Source organism: Dermacentor albipictus, chromosome 4 (genome assembly GCF_038994185.2).
Source record: "Dermacentor albipictus isolate Rhodes 1998 colony chromosome 4, USDA_Dalb.pri_finalv2, whole genome shotgun sequence".
NCBI classification, from domain to species: domain Eukaryota; kingdom Metazoa; phylum Arthropoda; class Arachnida; order Ixodida; family Ixodidae; genus Dermacentor; species Dermacentor albipictus.
In genome coordinates, this window is record NC_091824.1 from 106,857,610 (window position 1) to 106,878,883 (window position 21,274).

The window sequence follows — 21,274 nt, forward strand, 5'->3', positions numbered from 1 at the left end:
ATGAATTCGGAGGTAGCTGGCCCATGCCGTCGTCCAACTTATTTACGCTGAAATCGTTGATGAAGTGAAGAACTGCTTCTCATCGAGAACGAGGAAAAAGGGTTTATTTACAGAAATTAAATCAGTCTAACATGACTGCTTGAGAAAAAGAGTATTAGTCCAACAGGACTGCATGAGAGAAGTGACTCAGTCTAACATGACTGCTCAAGAGAAGTGTCCTCAGCATTCGCACAACCACAGTTTTTATACACTCGATGCGCCGGTCCTACGACGCGGCGACTGTTCGTTTACTCATCACCAACTCGCCGCTGCTCTGCAGACCAGTTTACGTACACAAAGGCAACCGCGCTCTGTACACAGAGGCAACCGCGCGGGGTGCCGTTCCGGGAAACTATCGGCGCCGATCGAGGGTCGCTCGTTGTTCCGTGCTAGGCCGAAGCGTGAGACGCTCCAAAATACGTCGTCCCCACGGCAGCTTGTCCATGCGTGTCAAATCAGCTCCGCGTTGGGGAACTCTGGAATCATTGTTCACACACCGAACTAGTCCCGTCACAATGTCGATGGGGCTGGAGGAAGGAAGCGGGTTTTCAGCACAAAGGCCGCTTCTTTGAACGCCTCCCAGCTGCAGCGACGGAGAGGGAGAGGTGCGCGTCTTGCACCCCTTGTCGTAATCGGGTGGCAAGGTGGCAATCTTGCTTAGCGGCTCGCCATTCTTGACAGCGCCTCCATGGCCCGAAAAATCTCGACTGTCTAGCGCTGACAACCGCTAGGCAGGAAGAGAACGGCTGCTGGTCAGGGGGGGATTGATGTCTTGGCTCGCAGCGACCACTTGTGCATTGATGTCACCGCCCCAAAACATCCAACAAGGACAGGCAACTGCAAAATGAACCCCGCAACACGGCTCTGCGCCGAGATGGCGTGCATTGGCTATCACTTTAGACTCGCTAGGCTTCAAAAAAAAAAAACAACAACATAAGTGCAGAAGCAAACAAAAAATGCTGCATTTCGCTATGCCAATTTCTGAAGCAAATTTCTGCTGACACATTCAGCAATCATGGAGGGAATCCTGCCAAATGAGAGGGGATCTTCTTCGCTTAATAAAATTAACACTAGTAACCCTAAAATTTAGGCGGGACCCCCAAACGCAGAATTCAAATTAGCCTGCTCAAACCATCCGCATTGCTATGCAACTTTCCCTTCTTATATCTAACGGAGAAGTTGTACTCTTGGAGAGTGAGGCTCCATCGGAGCAAGCGGCCGTTTTTGTGTGACATTTGATTGAGCCACGTCAGAGGACAGTGGTCGGTCTCGAAGATGAACTTCGCTCCGTACAAGTAACACGACAACTTCTGGGCGGCCCAAACCAAACAAGCGCATTCCTTCTCTGAAGCGCTGTAGGCTTCCTCTCTTACATTTAGTTTACGGCTGGCGTAGAGGATAGGATGCTCCTCGTTATCGTCGCCGACCTGACTAAGTACCACGCCCATACCTCTGTCGCTTGCGTCGCATTGAACTATGAATTCCTTTGTGTAGTCTGGCGCGCGAAGCACAGGGCGAGAAACCAATAGCGTTTTCAAACTTTGGAAAGCGTTCTCTTTGTCCTTATCCCAGTGTACGTTACTCGGTGCTCCCTTTCGGAGGGCGTCTGTTAATGGACTTGCCAATTGCGAGTAATTCGGAATGTACCGTTGACAGTACCCCACAAGTCCCAAAAATGAACGAAGGTCCGTTTTCGTGCGCGGCTGAGAAAATTCTCCAATCGTAGCTATTTTCAGCTCAGCCGGCCGTCTCATGTCCTGACCGACAACATGGCCCAGATAAGTAACCTGCGAACAACCAAACCTACACTTTTCCGCTTTCATCGTTAAGTCGACTTTAAACGTACGAAGCCTCGCATTCTTGTCGTAATAGAATTTGGCGTTCCTTTGAGCTATTTCCGTGTTCTTTTTGACTAGTTCTCGGGTTGCGCTTAGCCGTTCCAGTAAATTTAGCACGTATTCAACCACGGTTGGACTCTCCCCTCTTTCCTCCCACATCTCTCTCAACATTCTCAGTGGAGACCGGAGTGTCCTCCCATACACTAGTTCTGCTGGCGAGAACCCTGTCGCCTCATGTGGAACCGTTCGCAAAGCAAACAAAGTTGCCGGCAGACAGTTCTCCCAGTCCTCCTTGTGCTCGTAACAGAGCGCACGCAAAACTCGCTTAAGCACCGAATGCCACCTCTCTACACTGTTTGACTGAGGGTGATAGACAGAACTGTGTATTAACTTTACCCCGCACTTTTGCAAGAATGTGGAAGTCAGTGCGCTCGTGAATACTGACCCTTGATCTGCCTGAATTTCGGCTGGAAACCCAACTCGTGCAAACACTGTCAAAAGCGCGTCTACTACTTCGGTGGAGCTGAGCTCTTTCAAAGGGATTGCTTCTGGAAACTTGGTAGCCGGACACAGCATGGTAAACAAGTACCTGTAGCCTGATTTTGTTTTTGGAAGAGGCCCTACCGTGTCTATTACCAGTCGTCTGAAAGGCTCTGTTATTAAGGGCACTACCTTCAGTGGAGCTTTCCATGTCTCTCCTGGTTTACCAGAACGCTGGCAGGCGTCGCATGATCTTACAAAGTTTTCTACATCCTTGAAACAGCCAGGCCAGTAGTATTCCATAAGCAATCTTTCCTTTGATTTGTTCATGCCTAGGTGGCCGGACCACCCATTTCCATGACAAAGACTCAAAAGGTCCTCCCGATACTTAGTAGGTATGACTAACTGATCTAAAATCCTACCCTTTCGATCTCTGTAATGCCGATACAACAATCCTCCTCTCTCATGTATCGTTACGTTGCGCCTAGCAATGCCTTCTTTAGCTGTGTCACGTAATTTAGCTAAGCTCTCATCATTCTTTTGCTCAGCTGCCAGTGACTCTCTATCCACGCGTAAGAGTTGATCAAAGTTCTTTGAGGCCGGTGATAATAACGACCCTGTCTCGCTTGTGAGCGCGTCTGCTTGCTCTTCCTGCAGGCTAGAACTCTGACACTCTAGTGCTACGCTCTCATTGAGCTGGTCAACTGGCAGGCTCTCCTCAACTGTTCTTTTGTCCCTCGGGCCTAGCTCGGATTCGGGTATTGAAGCTTGTGGGGTTTCTGGCTCTCGCGGCGTTTTCAGGCTCTCGCGATGGCTGTGAGGAGGCCATTACGTTGTATTGCCGAGGGGGCTCTGTGTCCCTCTCCTCCTTGCCTGGACGGGGTGGCAGCGGGTCATAAAACACTGTCACTCTGCTGTCATGCCGCCCACGGGAAGGTCAGCAGGCCTTCCCCATTGGCTAAGATTTTGGCGGGATTCGGGCCCCGCTTGCGTGCACTCCGGGTAAGCGCGCGCAAGACGGGCGCCCGGGGAGACCACATCGGGGCGTCGGAAGGTGCGTACGTGTTCCTCTCTGCGGGCGGCGGCCCCCTTTGTCCGCCGCCGGCCGGTGGTTACATCGGCTCGTCGGGGTCCCGGCCTCGGCGGGCGCGCGCGCACTCTTCCGTCGTCTCGATGTCCTGAGGCAGCGTCTGCCGATCGTGCCCCCGTCTGTTCGTCTGTCGTTTCTCTCTATTTCCCTTTTCTCTGCTGTGGGGCGCACGATGGCAGGCGCTGACCGAAGGATAGGCAAATTCTTACTGCTGGGGGTTCTTTGTTCTTTGTTCTCTCTCTGTCGCGGTGCGCCATTCTAGAGGCCACCGGCGACCATTCGGCTTTGTTTTGTCTAATCATATTTATATTCGGACGTGATGCTAAAACATGTGTTTGTATTGTCTCCCAGGTTAATAAATGTTCTTTGTTGTTTCTTGAGAGCTTTGCCTAGCGTCTCCCTTGCTGCGCGCGCGCGGTCTCGCCTTCCCCAAAGCTGTGGGGCCGGCGGGGCGCGTACGCGCGCAGCTGCGCGTCGGCACACGGAGCGGGCTGGAGTAGGCGCGGGCGCGCGGTGCCCTGCACGCGTGGCGGCTCGGAGTGCTCGAACCCGCGGTGGTGGTCGTCCGGCGCGCCGTGAGCGTCGCGGGTGAACACCACAAGCTATCCCCTTTTCTGCTTCAGCTGGAGGAGCTTGAGCATTTTCAGCCGAAAGCGCCGCGATCTTACGAGCTTGGCCTCGGGTCAATGCCTGTACTATGCCCTCTCCCAGTTTGAGCCCTCTGTCACACAGTAACTGATTCGAGCGATTCGAAAAGATGTAGGGATACTGCAGTGACAAAAATTTGGAAACTGCAGCCTCAGTCTCTAGCTCCCCGAATGGTCCACTGATTTTGACTTTGGCCATGGGCAGACACACGCTGTGTTCTTCTACAACCTGTTTTATCCATGCTACTTCTCCGGTGAAGTCATCTACCATCACGTAAGACGGATGGACAATGTCCAGCGTGGCGGCACTGTCTCTTAGCACTCGGCATGGTTTTCCATTAACTTGCAGGTCGTGGAGATATGGACTTAAAAGTTCCATATTCTCATCTTTTTCCTCCACGTAGGAAAAAACTACGCTAGACTTCTCGCAGTTTACAGCTATATGTCCCAGTTTGTGGCATTTGTAACAGCGAATTGGTCTAACAGATTCGAATTTTCTTTTCTGTTCTTTTTGTGCGGTTTCTCCGTTAAGTTTCTCCTCGCTCTTTTCTGCGGGCTTTTCCGCCATGTCTACAGGCTCGGATCGTCTAGTTTGCGCACCCTTTTTGAACGGAAATGGTTTCCGCGGTCCATTTCGACCGTCCCAGTTTCCCTCCTCGGCGTTCAACTTTCTACGGGTTGCGTGCTCTTCGGCTAATTCAGCCGCCCTTTCCACAGTGTTTACATTACCTCTGTCTTGCACCCACAGTTTCACAGCTTGGGGGATGGTTTTGTAAAACTGCTCTAGACACATGCATTCAATGATCATGTCTCTGCTGTCGTACGCTTCCGCGCTTTTAAGCCACTCGACTAGGTTGGCCTTTAAGCTATATGCAAACTCCGGATAGCCCTCGCTATCTTTCTTGCCTGTGCTCCTAAACCTTTGCCGAAAAGCTTCGGCTGAAAGGCGGTATTTCTTCAGGAGACTAGCCTTAACTTTTGCATAATCATATGCATCCTGCACACTCAGTCTGGCGATTACTTCCGCCGCCTCACACGGCAACATAGACAGCAACCGCTGTGGCCATGTACTCGGGCCGAAGTTCATCTTCTCGCAAGTCCTTTCAAAATTGCATAGGAACAAGCCTATGTCGGTCCCGACCTCAAATGGCTTTAATAGCCTGTCCATGCGGTACGATTCTGCCTCACTTGATCGACCCAGAGCGCCTTCACTTCCTTGAGGCAACTCCAAACGTTTGCTTTCAAGTTCAAGTTGCATTTTCCTTAACTGAAACTCGCGATCTTTATCGCGTTCCTCTCTCTCTCGGTTTTCTCTGTCCCGTTCTTCTCTTTCTTTTTCCCGTATCTCTCTCTTTTTGAGAAGTTCCAATCCCATTTCAATATCTTGCTCACTGGCCTGATTGGAAATTAGCTCCAATAATTCCGATTTGAGCATTTCCTTGCGTACATCTAGGCCCAGTTCCTCACCAACAATCAACAACTCGTCTCTCAGCAGTGTCCTTAACTCCATGACTGCTGCTTTACTGCCTTGATTCTGCTCTCTAAATCTAGCTAGTAAAACACAACCTAGCTAACACACAACAATCTAGCTTCCCTACTGTTCTAAACAGAACAACCACAAAATGAAGCCTAGAGAGTCAAAGCAAAAACCAAGCACTCACCGCAGATACAGCACCATGTCGCAAAGTCCATCCCACCGCTGCCACCAGTTGTCAGGATTGGGGGCTTAATCCCATCGTCCGTGGTCCTTTGCCAAGATTGGAGTACGGCATGAATTCGGAGGTAGCTGGCCCATGCCGTCGTCCAACTTATTTACGCTGAGATCGTTGATGAAGTGAAGAACTGCTTCTCATCGAGAACGAGGAAAAAGGGTTTATTTACAGAAATTAAATCAGTCTAACATGACTGCTTGAGAAAAAGAGTATTAGTCCAACAGGACTGCATGAGAGAAGTGACTCAGTCTAACATGACTGCTCAAGAGAAGTGTCCTCAGCATTCGCACAACCACAGTTTTTATACACTCGATGCGCCGGTCCTACGACGCGGCGACTGTTCGTTTACTCATCACCAACTCGCCGCTGCTCTGCAGACCAGTTTACGTACAGAAAGGCAACCGCGCTCTGTACACAGAGGCAACCGCGCGGGGTGCCGTTCCGGGAAACTATCGGCGCCGATCGAGGGTCGCTCGTTGTTCCGTGCTAGGCCGAAGCGTGAGACGCTCCAAAATACGTCGTCCCCACGGCAGCTTGTCCATGCGTGTCAAATCAGCTCCGCGTTGGGGAACTCCGGAATCATTGTTCACACACCGAACTAGTCCCGTCACAATGTCGATGGGGCTGGAGGAAGGAAGCGGGTTTTCAGCACAAAGGCCGCTTCTTTGAACGCCTCCCAGCTGCAGCGACGGAGAGGGAGAGGTGCGCGTCTTGCACCCCTTGTCGTAATCGGGTGGCAAGGTGGCAATCTTGCTTAGCGGCTCGCCATTCTTGACAGCGTATGTAATGCGATCCTGCACAAACGGTTGGGGTCCTGAGACCGCAATTTTGAAAGTCTTGACTGGTCACCCGGACGATCTGGCGTTGTTCTCGTAACTCGCCTGGATGTTCTCGTTTGAGTGCCCGGATAACGGCTCTGGCTTTTGGCTCAAGGTTACTTGAAGGTCGCCGACAACGGGAGCTAAAAGCATTTCATGCTTAAAATCGGATGACACCTAAGCACTTATGAGTGTCAATGCGCGAGCGTTCATTTCCAATTGAACGCCGCTGAGCGGTCCTTCCGAGTCATGAACTCCTCGTGAGCAAGCGAGCGCATTTTGACTTGGCCTAACCGAGGCGCAGTTCGAACGCAGGCGAGAGCTTGCGCGGACAAGGCACGCGCGGATAACGCAAGCAACCAGAGAACAGCGCCTATACGCTACGTCGCGTCGCCGTATCTGCATGTTTCGCCGAGGCGCGCTGGTGGCGTGGGGTCGCGGAAGGCCGGGGCCCTCTGGCCTCATTGAAACTCTTGCGTTCAGCGAGAGCAGGGATAAACATGTCCGCAAAAGGGATGAGTAAGACGCGATAGGAGGATCGGTGGAGGTGGGCAAACGACAAACAACGGAGGCGTACAAAAGCAAAGTTCCCAATAGAGGTTCAGAAAGTATGTTGATGGAAATTTTTCGTTTTTTTGTCCCCCTTTTTTAACCCTAGGTAGGATATTAGGCGATATAATGAAAAGAGCTTGAAGGAGCAAACCACCACCCCATTCCAAAGGGGACGCTCATAGCACCTCTACATTCCCCACATCTGTCGCGACAATGCCCTCTCCGCTCACGCAACCCTTTGCGGGCTAGCGCTAAAAGCAGGTGTTCCGATTCGCCCGCTCTGCTCCGTAGAGGCGCGCTTCTGACGTGCGTCGCAGCCAATGGGAATTTAGGTGCCGTTTCGCTGCTACAGACACTGCCGGCTTCTTCGCTGAATGGGGCATTTGATGCTTTCGCATAAACACACACGCACACACAAAGAGAGAGAGAGAGAGAGGCTCCATGAAGAGCCTTCCTCGAGAGTCGCAACATGCGACGGCCGTTCTGCAATAAGCCATGGATACATCCGGTAGAGAAAGCTGCTACACGCAAGCTGTGCTGTTCAACGCACAACCGACATCGCCGCCCAGACAGGGCTGCGCTAGCAGCCCCAAAGTTTCGACGTTAGACGGCGCCGAGAAGGACGGTGACACCGCCTATCAAATCTAAACGGAGGTCTTTGATGAGCCAGTCGTCGCGCAACGAACCGGCTTTACAAAGTGCGTCCTAAATGAATCTCAAGAACTTCGGCCTCTAAAAAAAAAGTGATGAGTAAGTGTTCCCAACGAATATCTGTCCCCTGCCCAGTGACTCTATCGACATCGAACTGCTTCCTTTTCTTATGCGATGGACGGCAAAGGAAACAGTATACACAGCAGCGACTCTGCGGTGGCCCGAGTACGAGGCAACCCGTGGCCAGCTGGGTCTGCAGTGCTTCCTTTCAGAGACCTCGCCCGGCGTCCTGACGGGGTCAGATGCTCTCCTCAGCAGGCACCGCACGTGCAACGCGACTGGCGGCGCAGCGGAGCATGAGCGCGTCACGTACGCAACCAGACCATACCACCACGGGCCGCTTACCACAACTAATACAGGCGCACGGCGCGCGTCGCTTTCACCAGTTTCCGGTCCCACCGGGCGGGCGCCCCCGCGCATGCGCACTTTCGGCGCGCCAAGCTTTGTGTCCCGCGTACCCTTCCTTTCTGCGCGGACAACAACAAAGGCGCGGTCGGAGGTCTCCTTTGTGCGCGCCTCTGGGCCAAGACAAAAAGAGCGGAGGCCCCGGAGGCCGCACGGCGTGGACACGAGGGTGGCAAACAAAAGCGCCCGCGGCTGAATGATGGCGGCAGAGCCAGCGGCACACGCAGGCACGTAACGAAGAGGCGGCACATGCGCCCGACGAGGCCTCGAGCAGGGGCACGGTCTCGGGCGACGTGATGGTAACTACGTTAAGCTTATATAACAAATCCGAATTAACCCCGCGATGCCCCACGTATCGTTAGTGAGTTGAGTTGAGTTACTGAATGGCACACCTCTAAACTCTCATTTAGGCGCGGAAAACTTTACGGCGCAAAGCATAGTACTTAGCGTTTTTATGTCTTGGAAGGGTGCCTTGGTAAAATATTTCTTTAAAGGTTCATCGTCAGGAAGACAATGAACCGTCCATAAGGTAGACCGAGCTTGCTTTACTGGATTCCGCAGTAGTGGCGTTCTGCTGGTGAACGTGAGGTCGCCTGCTCGATCCCCAAAACGGCTACCGCATTCCTGAAGGGCGGAATTCGGAGATGCTATGAAAATATATATCGCTCGCATCGGTAGGGCGGGCTAGGGAGCCCCGACTCACAGTCAAAGATGCAGTTGCATTGCGGGCACACGCATATAACTGCCAGCTGGAATTACCCCGTATACACCCAATGCACGGCACGGCCACTTCAACAGTTCAACGTGTGCGACCACGTTCGAGTGTCACGCGCCTCAATTGACATTCATCAAGTTATTGGAGGAGCTGGAAATATATACGGGTAGGGTTGTCAAAGCTCGCCGATGATCACGGGCCCGCCAGGACGACTATACACAACACAACCACGCTAGCCGTGAAGCGATGACAGGCTCAGTATCTCTGGCTGCTCACGTGTCACGTCAAATCATAGTCATTAGAAGAAATTAGCAGGACTCGTGAGCCTAGTTAGTGGTGGTTCACCATTGTTTCGAGCAACGCACACTGTAGTGACGTGACAGTCTTCTTTTTTTGTCATATGTACATTGCGCCTTGCCTCAAAAGGAAAAAAAGAAAGAAGATCATGAGCCATTCAACTCTGTGAAGGTAGATGACCAGCGAAGCTGTATAGCACACGGCACAGAAGTGACAGAATTCTGAACAAAAGCACGAACACATTTATTTATATACATTGGCATGGACGAATCTGCATTACGAGAGGGATGAGTCATTGCTTTTTTTTTTTTTTTTGCTTAGGAGGGTATGAACCATTGCAGATGATTGACAGTTTTCGTTGACGCAGAACAGAAATGCACGGACGCCTAGCCATAAGCAGTTTCGCTGCAAAACTGTGATCGATTGATCCCGTCCCGAAACAACTTTTGTGCTATGGAGATCTTTAGCGTGCACCTAAATCTAAACACACAATCGTTCTTGCATGTCGCCCCCATTGCAATGCGGCCGCCAAGAAATCTGTGACACCGGGCCACGGCTAACGGCGGCGCACCACCTAGTTGAGCTGCGATGGAAACCGAGACGAATCCGCTACACGACGTCTTGCAACCGCGGCTGGCTCCGAACGTTGTGCTTCGACGCGCGGGAAACTGCGTTCGCTCTGCATCGTGAGAACCGCCACAGAGCCGCAATCAAAACACTCGTCGACGCGGTTCACGGACAGAAGCCGCGAAGATCAACAAAAGCCAGTGCGGGCGCGTGAACGAAAGGAAGGCCGCCGATCACAGCTTCCAGCCGCGTCCGCGGATGTTGCAAAGGGAGCGGAGATACTCGAGACACACAATGGGCATACACCACGGCCCGAGAAAGAACTTGGACGCGATCCAGTTGGGAGCGCGGGACAATCCTCGACACACACAAACACACATGGCGGCCGACGGAGGAGGGCCGGCTGCTGCACGGAGGCCGATGTCTCAACCGGCTTCTTATAACTCTCGCGCCGTGGCCGATTACCCAACCAATGCGCACATGCACACGAGACGCGGCGGCGTCTATGCGCTCCCGCGCAGACAGACAGACAGACAGAAAAACTTTATTCATAGCATGTGAGTTTGGACTCTTCTGGGTCCCTGGACCACCGCACGGTCCCGCACTACGTCGAAACGTTCATGCTCCTTTTGCTCATGACGTCGGCAGCCCGAGCCACCGCAGTAACCTGCGATGTCGGGTCCGTAGACGAGAGCAGGACCTCCCAGTCCTCCCAGCTTGAGATGGCGGGCTGTCCCTGAGGGGGAGGATCGGCAGGGCAGCCAAAAAGGATGTGGGAGAGTGTGGCGTGAGGGTCTCCGCATAGGGAGCATGTAGGAGAGGTGCCACAGTAGTGGGATAGCAGCTGAGGGGATGGGAGGGAGCGGGTCTGGAGGCGTCTCCAGAGGATCTGTTGGGAGTGCGTCAGGGAGGAGTGGGGAGGAGGGTAAGACCGACGGTCCAAACGGGGTATTTGCGTGAGCTCCGCAAAGCTGTGTACCCGCTCCCTCGAGAAACCCGGATCGAGGCTGTCCTGAGCCCGGCAAATTAAACCTCGGGCCAATTTATCGGCAGCCTCGTTTCCGGGGTTCCCAGAGTGAGCCGGCACCCACCGGAGCTCAACCCTACGTGGTAAATTCTGGGTGGGGATGTTCAACAAGTTCCAGGCAGGGTTGTGAATTCTGCCTCTGGCAAAGTTGGACAAAGCAGTCTTTGAATCGCTAAAGATGTATTCAGCATCCGAAAGGGCAAGGGCTAAGGCGATGGCGGTCTCCTCTCCCGCGCACTCCTCTAAATGGAGGCGCGTCTCCCGTTGGAAGGCGCGCGCGCGCGCATTCCCGAACAAAGGCGGCCCCCTCGAGAAAACTCTTTTCGCATTCAAGGAGATGAATCGAGAAAAGAGTGCGAGGCGAGGGGCGTGGACGCCGAAAGAAAAGGAGCCACGACCCCAAGCAGCGCCTCGCCAGCAAAATGCTCATGAGGGAAATCTAGGGGGGGGGGATCTATAATGCGCCGTTCATTTGGTGCAAAGTAAAAAGAGGAACTTCCTGACCGCTAGGGACCCTACGCTGCAAAAAAGTAAGGGGTGTATTTCCCAATGTTTTTGTCATCATCGTTCTACTCAACTCGTAAGTAACCGGCGTAGTTCACAGGCAATGAAAATGTTCGCTCTTGTTTTTGACATGCTTCGCAGCGCTTGCTGGAGTGAAGTTTTGATGCTTTAACGCGAACATGCACCGTTAGACCGTACCCTGTACAGATAGTATATAAATCAGCGTGCGGTTGATGAGCACAACTTCGACGAGCGAAAGACTAGACTTTCTATAGTGGAGAGAACGTATTTAACAGTCATGTGGGAAACTTTATTTTTATGGCTTGTATTCGCTTCTTAGTGCTTCATGCATTAAACGCGCGAGCCCCAGAGCACCGAAGCCGTGACTTGGTATCCACCCGCACTCAATTTAGCTTTTCGCAGAGCGAGAAACGAAGCCCTGTCAATGTGACTGCGCAAGGTATATATATCAAGGGGCTGTTTCGTACTGACAGCCGTAATGACCACCTGGTTAAGCACACAACAGCGGGTACTAGCACACGAACGTGTTACCTCTAACTTGTGCAATTTACAAGGCCGGTCGCATTTATGCGAAAAAGACAAAGATAAAGGGAGGGACCGTGTTCGGTGAAAACTGGAGAGGGTGAATTAGGGCATCACATGTCGCGACACGCCTACGCGGTTCCCTGACACGCAACAAGTCAGTGCAGCACCATGAACCCGTTCGCGTTGACTTTATCTTCGCGGTGCAGAATGCTACCAGGTCAATGCGTCATCTGCACAGCAACCGCGTACGCTATTTCGCTGGCGCTTAAATTCAACTTTGGCGCTTCACGTGTTAAAACCACAATTTGACTGTGACGCAAGGCATAGTACGTGAGGGGGACTCCGGATTAATTCTGACCACCTGGGGTCCTTTAACATGTACAGTCGCATGCAATATGACTTGCAACACTCTTGTTCGTGGTTGAAGGGGCTCCACGGCTGCGCAGCAGCTCTGACGTTCGAAATAGCAGTTTAATAGACACCACTAATTGAAGCTGTGTTTCGGTCTGGAACTTACCATGTGTCTGCACAGCCGTACAGCCTTGGAACCCCTTCGACCACGGGCACCGGTGTTGCAATTCATATTGCACGTGACTGTACCTATATGTAAGTACTCGAGCGATTTTGCATTTCACCCCCATAAATATGCGGCCGGCAATCGAAGCCAACGATCTCGATCGTGCTTAGCAGCGCAACGCGCCACATCCACAACGGCGGGTTCACTGACGTTGCGCCCGTATATTCCAGGTCGATCTAACAACCACCATTTAAGTCATTTGAGGCTTTCGTTGTAGAGAACGGTTTTGGCCAGGCGACACCTAGGTCTCTCGCAAGAAGTGCTCTGTAAAAGCTAGACGTCTATACAAAACTGAAACCGACTCGCTGCACATATAAGACCACGACAGCGAAGAGTCGCTTTAGTGCTGCGCTTGTTTCACGCGTCGCCGTTCTGCCACTGGGTTGAGTGCATTCATGGGGACAAGGGCGAGAATTAACGCCGGATTCGTCCGGAATATAAAAGACGTGCGCATGGACTTTGCAGCCCGTATGGAAAGTACGTGCATGAGTAGCGACGTTTATGCGCTTCTTGAACCACCGACGAGACAGCAGCGCATCGAGCCGAGGACGCCGCATAAACATCTGCGCGATGTCAACGTCAAGCAGCGCGTGCCTGTCAAACAAAACTGGAAACGATCTGATCACTGGCAGATTTAGCACGCACAAAAGGCTGCCAAGCATTACCAGAATGCGTAATGTTTCTTCGACTTAAAGCTGGAAGCTTCGCATAACGTCGTAATGCTTGCACGAACAAAACCAGCTTGTATGCGGTTGGCTGGAAAACACGCACAAAATGATGTCTATTAAACGTGTTGTGTTACATTAGCCACGGATATACTAATATCACTCAATTAATCGGCTACCAATACCTGCAATGGCCAATGCGACCGGCTTCGCTTCCTCCCTGTATTCCTTTCACTAAGGGGGAGGGGGGGGGGAGGAGGCGTAATCACCGCCTTATCAGGCCCGTCATTTCTCGCGCGCCAGTAAATCACGATAACTGAGCTCCAAAATCAATTCCTGACGAGAGAGAGAGAGAGAGAAAAAAAAAACACTCCACGTGCATTGCGATATCAAGCTTTACGGACGACGGCATCCGCGCAGGGTGTCAAGACTGGCGAGCCGCTGAGCAGGATTGCCACCTTGCCACCCGATTACGACAAGGGGTGCAAGACGCGCACCTCTCCCTCTCCGTCGCTGCAGCTGCGAGGCGTTCAAAGAAGCGACCTTTGCGCTGGAATCCGCCGCCTTCCTCCAGCCCCTTCGACATTGTGACGGAACTGGTTCGGTGCGTGAACAATGATTCCGGAGTTCCCCAACGCGGAGCTGATTTGACACGCACGGACAAACTGCCGTGGGGACGACGTATTTTGGTGCGTCTCACGTTTTGGCGTGGCACGGAACAACGAGCGACCCTCGATCGGCGTCGATAGTTCCCGGAACGGCACCCTGACAACGTCGTCGTCGGACATCAGAGCGCGGTTGCCTTTGTGTACGTAAACTGGTCTGCAGAGCAGCGGCGCGTTGGTGATGAGTAAACGAACAGTCGCCGCGTCGTAGGACCGGCGGATCGAGTGTATAAAAACTGTGGTTGTGTGAATGCTGAGAACACTTCTCTTGAGCAGTCATGTTAGACTGAGTCACTTCTCTAATGCAGTCCTGTTGGACTAATACTCTTTTTCTCAAGCAGTCATGTTAGACTGATTTAGTTTCTGTAAATAAACCCTTTTCCTCGTTCTCGATGAGAAGCAGTTCTTCACTTCATCAACGATCTCAGCGTAAATAAGTTGGACGACGGCATGGGCCAGCTACCTTCGAATTCATGCCGTACTCCAATCTTGGCAAAGGACCACGGACGATGGGATTGAGCCCCCAATCCTGACAAGGGTCATTGACGTTATCGCTGTCAACTGCGCATAACCAGGCCGGGCCGTTCGCGTCTTCGTCTCTCTCCTCTTTGTTCGCACAGCTGCAGTGCAGCGCAGTGCAGCAAAGCCAGCAGCAGCAGCAGCGGCGATGACGCACTCGGTCCCGGTGCCTGGGCGCGCAGCGGTCGACAACTCCACGCGCCGAGCTGAGCGCGCGGCGTGCAAGTTGGGGAAGGAACGGGAGCGCCGCGCAACACCCTTTCACCCACCAGGCCGGCCGGTCGACCAGCCGCGCGAGCTCCCTGCAAAGCTCGGGACGAGATGGCAGGGAAGGGAGGAGGGAGGGGTAGACAACGACGCAGTGCACTGCAAAAGCGGCGGCGGCCCAGTGTCGTCACCGCGAGGAGCCCAGCGGGAGCCCGTGGTCAGGACTAAAGCTTTAGTCAGGACGCTGCTGCAGCGCCGCCAGCGCTAATGGGGCGAGGAGAGGACCGCCTTCCCCTTTTCGACCCGATCGAAAAGCCAACCCGGGATTCCGGGAGCTCGCGGCGGCACCGACGTCGGAGGGGTGCACAGTTTGTTCGGCAGCGGCCGCGCCGGCCTCGCTGGAGTGCGCGCGTTGACGTGACTAGCGTCGCGTCCTGCGCACACACTTCGTTCTTGTCCTGCGTCTTTTCGCACTGGTTACGGTGTCCCAGTTCAGAAACGAGGACCGACTTGTCTAAATGACTTCTACAGCGCGGAACAGTCACATACCGACGGGCGTGAGCTGCCTTTTATGTTGTTCGAAATCGCAGCGTAGGAAATAAAAAGCAACGCATCCGGACCAACCATCGCTACGTTCAGTCATAAAGGGTTTCAGCAGGGCTCACAGCGTGTGCCACATGTGAGGGATTGCGCTTCGATCCTCTTTTGCGAGTGTTCAGAAAGATGAAGGTCGATTTTCGATTTGCAGCTTACACCAAAATAAATGTATACACAGCAGCATAACGGCAGAGTAAGTTCACTCGCCTCGCTCTCGGGAACTCGTGAAGGCTGCGGACCTGCGCGTAGGCCCGTCCATATTATATATATATATATATATATATATATATATATATATATATATATATATATATATATATATATATATATATATATATATATATATATATATATATTCACTCGTTCGATCTGCTGACCCCTAACTGCGCTGTGTCGCTGTGTTAAGTTCTTGAGTGCTCTCCAAACACGTATCCTTCGCAATATGAACATCGTATCACACATTAGGCACATAAAAAAAAAGAATTATGGGGTTTTACATGGCAGAACAACGACACGAGTATGATGCGCACCGTAATGCAGGACTCCGGATTAATTCTGATCACCTGGGGTTCTTTAACGTGGACCCAAGACAGGATACACGAGTGTTCTTGCGTTCCGCCCTCGTCAGAATGCGGCTAGGATCGAACCCGCGACCCATGAGCAGCAGCGCCACGCCATAGCCACTGGGCGACGGGTCGCTAGCAGAAAAAAAAATGTGCGGACCTTACGCACTGTGGGAATCCATGTAAGCGAAGCTTTGTATGCTGTTTGCTTTGACTGGCGATAAAGTAATTTCTTCAGCGTTTAGTCCAACACGAGAGCGGCGGGTTGACGTCAAACGTTACCTTGCGTGCACCACTGCTGTTTGTCTGCGTAGTCCAAAGAACACACAGGAAGACGCGTTTGCTCGAGGCGTCGTTGAGCGTCATTGTTCATAATCTCTGAGAGGGTTGAACCTTGTCACCATTGCCTCAAATGGCACATCGCATCGTGGCACAAGTGTACCGAAGAACATTTCCTCAACAACGGCTAGGGGACTGCAATTGCGCGTTGGGTTGCTGGAAAGGAGCGTTCGGACGTTTGACATATACGGACGCGGCAGCAAGCGCGCTTCACCACCGCGACTACCGGCAGGGACGCCAGCTCCAAGCGCTCTCTACAGGCCCTTTCTCGTGCAGCGTTTTCGCAGAAAGGAGGACCCTCGTGGCCTGGAATGTTCGCGTGCGAGTACCTGCAGCCCCTGCAACACCAAGGCTGACCTCGAACACTTAATCTGGGACTGCCCGCTGTATTCTGGCCCCAGGCAAAGGGCCCTTGCTTCGCTCCCAATGGAGTGGCGACCAACCTCTCTACAGACCTGGGCGCTAGCGAGACACTGCAGTGCTGCGACCGTCAACGAGCTCTGGCGGTCACTGTACGAATTCCTGGATGATCCTGAGGCTCCAGCCACTGGGACCAGGCTTCTTCCTCTCGAGCGTACCAGCGAAAGCATCAGACCCCATGATGTAGATAAGTCTCCAATTATTTCCCTTACCTTCTCACTCCCGCCACTCCCCAAGCCAATTCACCGCAGCGCTTTAAGGGCAAAAATGTGAATAAAGACGTGTAAACAACAACTACAGGCTATGGACGATTCTAATGTCTACACTATCACCGCCCAGCACGCGACATCCACAGCTCAGCAGCTGTACATTTGTCGCATAGGAAATCAAGCACAGCAGTTGCCATACGGCCAAGCTGTGAAAACACTGCCGCGGCGGCGCGGGTCGGAATGCGAAGGGTCATATCACATCTCTCGCCGCATAGCTCGCGCAAATGCCCTCCACAAGTATTACGGACAGGTCGAGAAAGCCATCTGGGTGGACGCCGCATGTACAACGCATGAAGCTGTAGCAGTTGCTTACAACCCAACCTTACCCCGACCCCTAACTCACCATCTTCCCTCGGGCTCTACACCTGAGGAAGCAGAGGAGACCGCCATCGCCTTAGCCCTTGCCCTTTCGGATGCTGAATACATCTTTAGCGATTCAAAGACTGCTTTGTCCAACTTTGCCAGAGGCAGAATTCACAACCCTGCCTGGAACTTGTTGAACATCCCCACCCAGAATTTACCACGTAGGGTTGAGCTCCGGTGGGTGCCGGCTCACTCTGGGAACCCCGGAAACGAGGCTGCCGATAAATTGACCCGAGGTTTAATTTGCCGGGCTCAGGACAGCCTCGATCCGGGTTTCTCGAGGGAGCGGGTACACAGCTTTGCGGAGCTCACGCAAATACCCCGTTTGGACCGTCGGTCTTACCCTCCTCCCCACTCCTCCCTGACGCACTCCCAACAGATTCTCTCCCATCCCCTCAGCTGCTATCCCACTACTGTGGCACCTCCCCTACATGCTCCCTATGCGGAGACCCTCACGCCACACTCTCCCACATCCTTTTTGGCTGCCCTGCCGATCCTCCCCCGCAGGGGCAGCCCGCCATCTCAAGCTGGGAGGACTGGGAGGTCCTGCTCTCGTCTACGGACCCGACATCGCAGGTTACTGCGGTGGCTCGGGCTGCCGACGTCATGAGCAAAAGGAGCATGAACGTTTCGACGTAGTGCGGGACCGTGCGGTGGTCCAGGGACCCAGAAGAGTCCAAACTCACATGCTATGAATAAAGTTTTTCTGTCTGTCTGTGTCTGCATATGGCTCCCGCAGGGAGCCAAAGTTGGGCTTTTGTTTTCCACGTCGACGTTCCGCTGCCATTCGCCAAGCGCAGTCACGTGGAACTCCGAATTGCTGCAGAGAAGCCACCCTAACAGTGGCAACATGGCAGCGCCCTGACAGCGCCGATCACCCGCTTCGATCCGAATTTACTGGCTCTCCGCCCTATCAGCTACTCACAAGCGGCAAGATCCGTCATCGCTAAGCCTCATGTCAGGCCGATGCCAAATCATTCGGTACGTTTTCTCGTAATTATTGAGATCGGCAGTTTCTTTTCACGCTGCTAGGACTACAGACACAGCACCAAGCCGTAAAACTGGTTTGCTTTCTAGTTAGCACATGACGCCACAGCATTATCACAGGTGATACGTTTAGGATGCGGAAGGCTAAAAATGCCTAATTGTTCAGTGCATCATTACTTTACTACCCCGCTCTAGCATGGTACGTGATAACAGTAGCGAGTAAACGCCAAGTAGACGCCAAAGAGACGCCGAGCAGACGCTGTGGCGCAAGTGAACATTTGTCAGGTCATTCGCCCGTACTACTTGCTAAGGAGGCTGCGAGGTAGCTGCAGGGAAAGCGTACAGGTAAAGCGAAGCCCTGCTGTCGCATACATGTAAGCTCAGGTTATGGTTACGGCGTCACAACTTTTTTTTTTTTGCGTGAATCCACAAACCACGCTGCATGTAACATGACGGCAAGCAGCCGCTGATCAGACGACGCGGAGCGGATCAGCACATCTCGAGGGGAATTCAGCCTTTCTATTGGCTAAGAATTCGTGTAGCTTCCACAGTGCTGCAGCCAGCTCATGAGATGGACCCCCTCTGTAATACCTTTGTGGTCCTGGCGGTATAATGAATGAAATAGCCCCCGCACGAACGAGAGGTGGCTTCACTGGAGAAAAGCAGATTGCAAGATGGCGGACCCATGCCCAACTATGGCTCCCGCAGGGAGCCATATACAGTAACTCCAGGGATACGCGGAGGCGAGCGCCATCTGGGGGTGTTGCAAGAAACCCAGCTGCGCGCGCAAGCCAGACCACAACAGCAGCGCCCCGAAAGTCAGGTAACGAGGCAAACCTTTGCTTTAAAAATCTCAGCTATACGACAGACTGTGGCGCGCCGAAACGAGGACGTGACTGGACGCTTGACTCGGCGGCTCCATCGCGTCCGCTTGGACGTGATGCAAGATCACTTTCGGTCGAATGCGAAGCAGAAAAAAAAAAGAAGAAAAAAGAAAAGCAGGAGACGTTCCTCAGCAAGTCAACACGGGGAATCGCCACGTGGTCGGCGTAAAAGCGCCTGTCCTGGCATCCATCCCCGACAGACCTTCGGCGTCCTTCGTCCGGAGACGCTATTGCACCGCAACCACAACCGGGGCTCGGCCTTAGCGTGACGCACGCGAGACTCGAAGCGCGCGCAAGTGATACACGGCCCCTAGCCAGAGCTCCCTCCCTCGCCGTTCGTTCGCCGCCGCAAGCACACAACAGCGCGTGTGGAGGGGGAAGGCCATTTATAATGGCTCTGGCGACAACGCGACGACGACGGCGCGCGACACAGTCGGGCTGCGGCCTTGCGCAAAGAACAGAGGCGACCGACCTCCAGTGCTGACGATCGGCGAGCGACTGCAGTTTGCACATACGCGCTGCTACACTGGTCCGCTCGGCTGCTGTGCGGGGGCGACAAACAAAAGGGAGTTGAATGGTGCCCCGAGACTGCTCCAAAGAGTACTCAAGGGCGCCACGCAGTGTGCGTGCACGAATGCCTTATCTCATTTCTTTTTTTTTTTGGGAAGTGTTCGACTCCGTAAGTGCAAGGCAGTTGGACCTAAGTCCCGCTATGCACACACCGTTGCCTGGTCGCTCCGGATCGCGACCGGTGTGCCTCGCTCGAGGGGAGGAGATGCTGCACTTACCGTCGGTGGCGCTGTCGCTGCGGGCAATCTGTTTTCGCAGCGGTTCTGTGAAGAGCAAGAAAAAAATAGGGGGGACGAAAGGTCAGTTTAAGCACAAAATATGAACACACGCGCGCACACGTAAACACACATTTTTTTTTTTCTCCCCAGCCGAGGTGGCGAACACGCGAGGACCCAGCGCATTTCTTTTTTTCTTGATTCTCGCTTTCAGCTATTTGACGTGAACGGTGTTGAAAAGAAGGAAAGGATGTGCCTACTTGTACAGCAAGAAGACGACATTGCATGCGGATGCGGGCACGAGTTAGCGAAGAAAACTTGCGCAGTTAAACAAACATACGCCATTTATACTCGCTATGTTAATATCAACGTAACGAGGAAGCACATAGACATGTACATAGCACTTAAGGAACCTTGTTACCTCCAAACCGGTGACTGCGCACTCAAGGGGACAGAGGCATCATAAAAAGTCTATTTATTTCCGCCCCCCCCCCCCCCAAGATGCGCCTCCAGAATGAGCAGCCAGAAGCAGCCAGAAATATGTATAGCACAAGACGATGGTACGATGAAGCGCTGTGGAAACAAAACATTAAATTTCACAGATATTGAAAAAAAATAACGACGTCTCACGCCAAGTCGTACGTAAGCTTTACATGTGTTGCCCGGCGCTCGGAAAGCTCGCCTCGCTTCGATGGGCGGAGCGTGGCGTGCAGCAAAACATATCGGGATCAATAACAGATCAATGCGCTAACAACCGTGAAACAATGACTTCGAGAGCCGTCCCCGCAGTAAACCAAACCTTTCGCGATCGCATCTACCCGCGACAGAACGCTCGAAACTAGCGGCGCGCTCCAACAGCTCCGCTCGTAGTCGAGAGATCGAACCAAGATCAAGCGGAGTTGAAGCAGCAATACTTTCTCGACAAAGCACTGGGTCAATCACCGCGGAGAGATCACAGCCGCGAGTTTCGCAAGAAGAAATAGCAAAAGCAAGAACAAAAAAAGTAAAAGATAAAAAAAAAGCGAGAAGAGAACGAGGCGCCGCCGGCAGAGGTCCGAAACGCGATGTACGGGCAAACCGAACACGAAGCGTCGCGCCGGCTCGATATAACTTCCAGCGACGAAAGGCCATTTTTCGGCGGCTTCGCGAATCCATTAATCGAGGACGAACGTGTCGAAACGCGACCGCCTCTGTCGCCGCGGCGAGCCCGGGCGCGCAAACGTATATTCATATATATCAAAATTCGATTTCCGTCGAACCGTTTAACATCCAGCTCCTCGGCGAATTTTTTCAGTCGACGCAGACGAGGGGGCACAACGCTACGCTTGAGAACGCGGCGAGCACGCACGCGTGCAAGCACGCACATCGCGCCACCGGGCTGCGGCGGCGAGACACCGCACTCGGCACATATCGTCGCACCGGCGCGAAAGCTCCTATCATTAATCTCCATTTGAGAGCGCTGGGGAAAGGTTATATAGAGACGAGA

The 21,274-nt window shown here is 53.0% G+C and overlaps 1 protein-coding gene across 2 annotated transcripts in view; it reads right to left on the reverse strand.

The window, feature by feature from the left end:
- The window catches only part of bbx (bobby sox), a 280,573-nt gene that overhangs the window by 185,458 nt on the left and 73,841 nt on the right, over positions 1-21,274 (reverse strand). For both annotated transcript variants that reach the window (XM_065455224.1, XM_065455225.1), the window contains exon 2: positions 19,792-19,836. In XM_065455224.1, the coding sequence (XP_065311296.1) occupies positions 19,792-19,836 (45 nt within the window). The remainder of the gene's footprint in view (positions 1-19,791; positions 19,837-21,274) is intronic.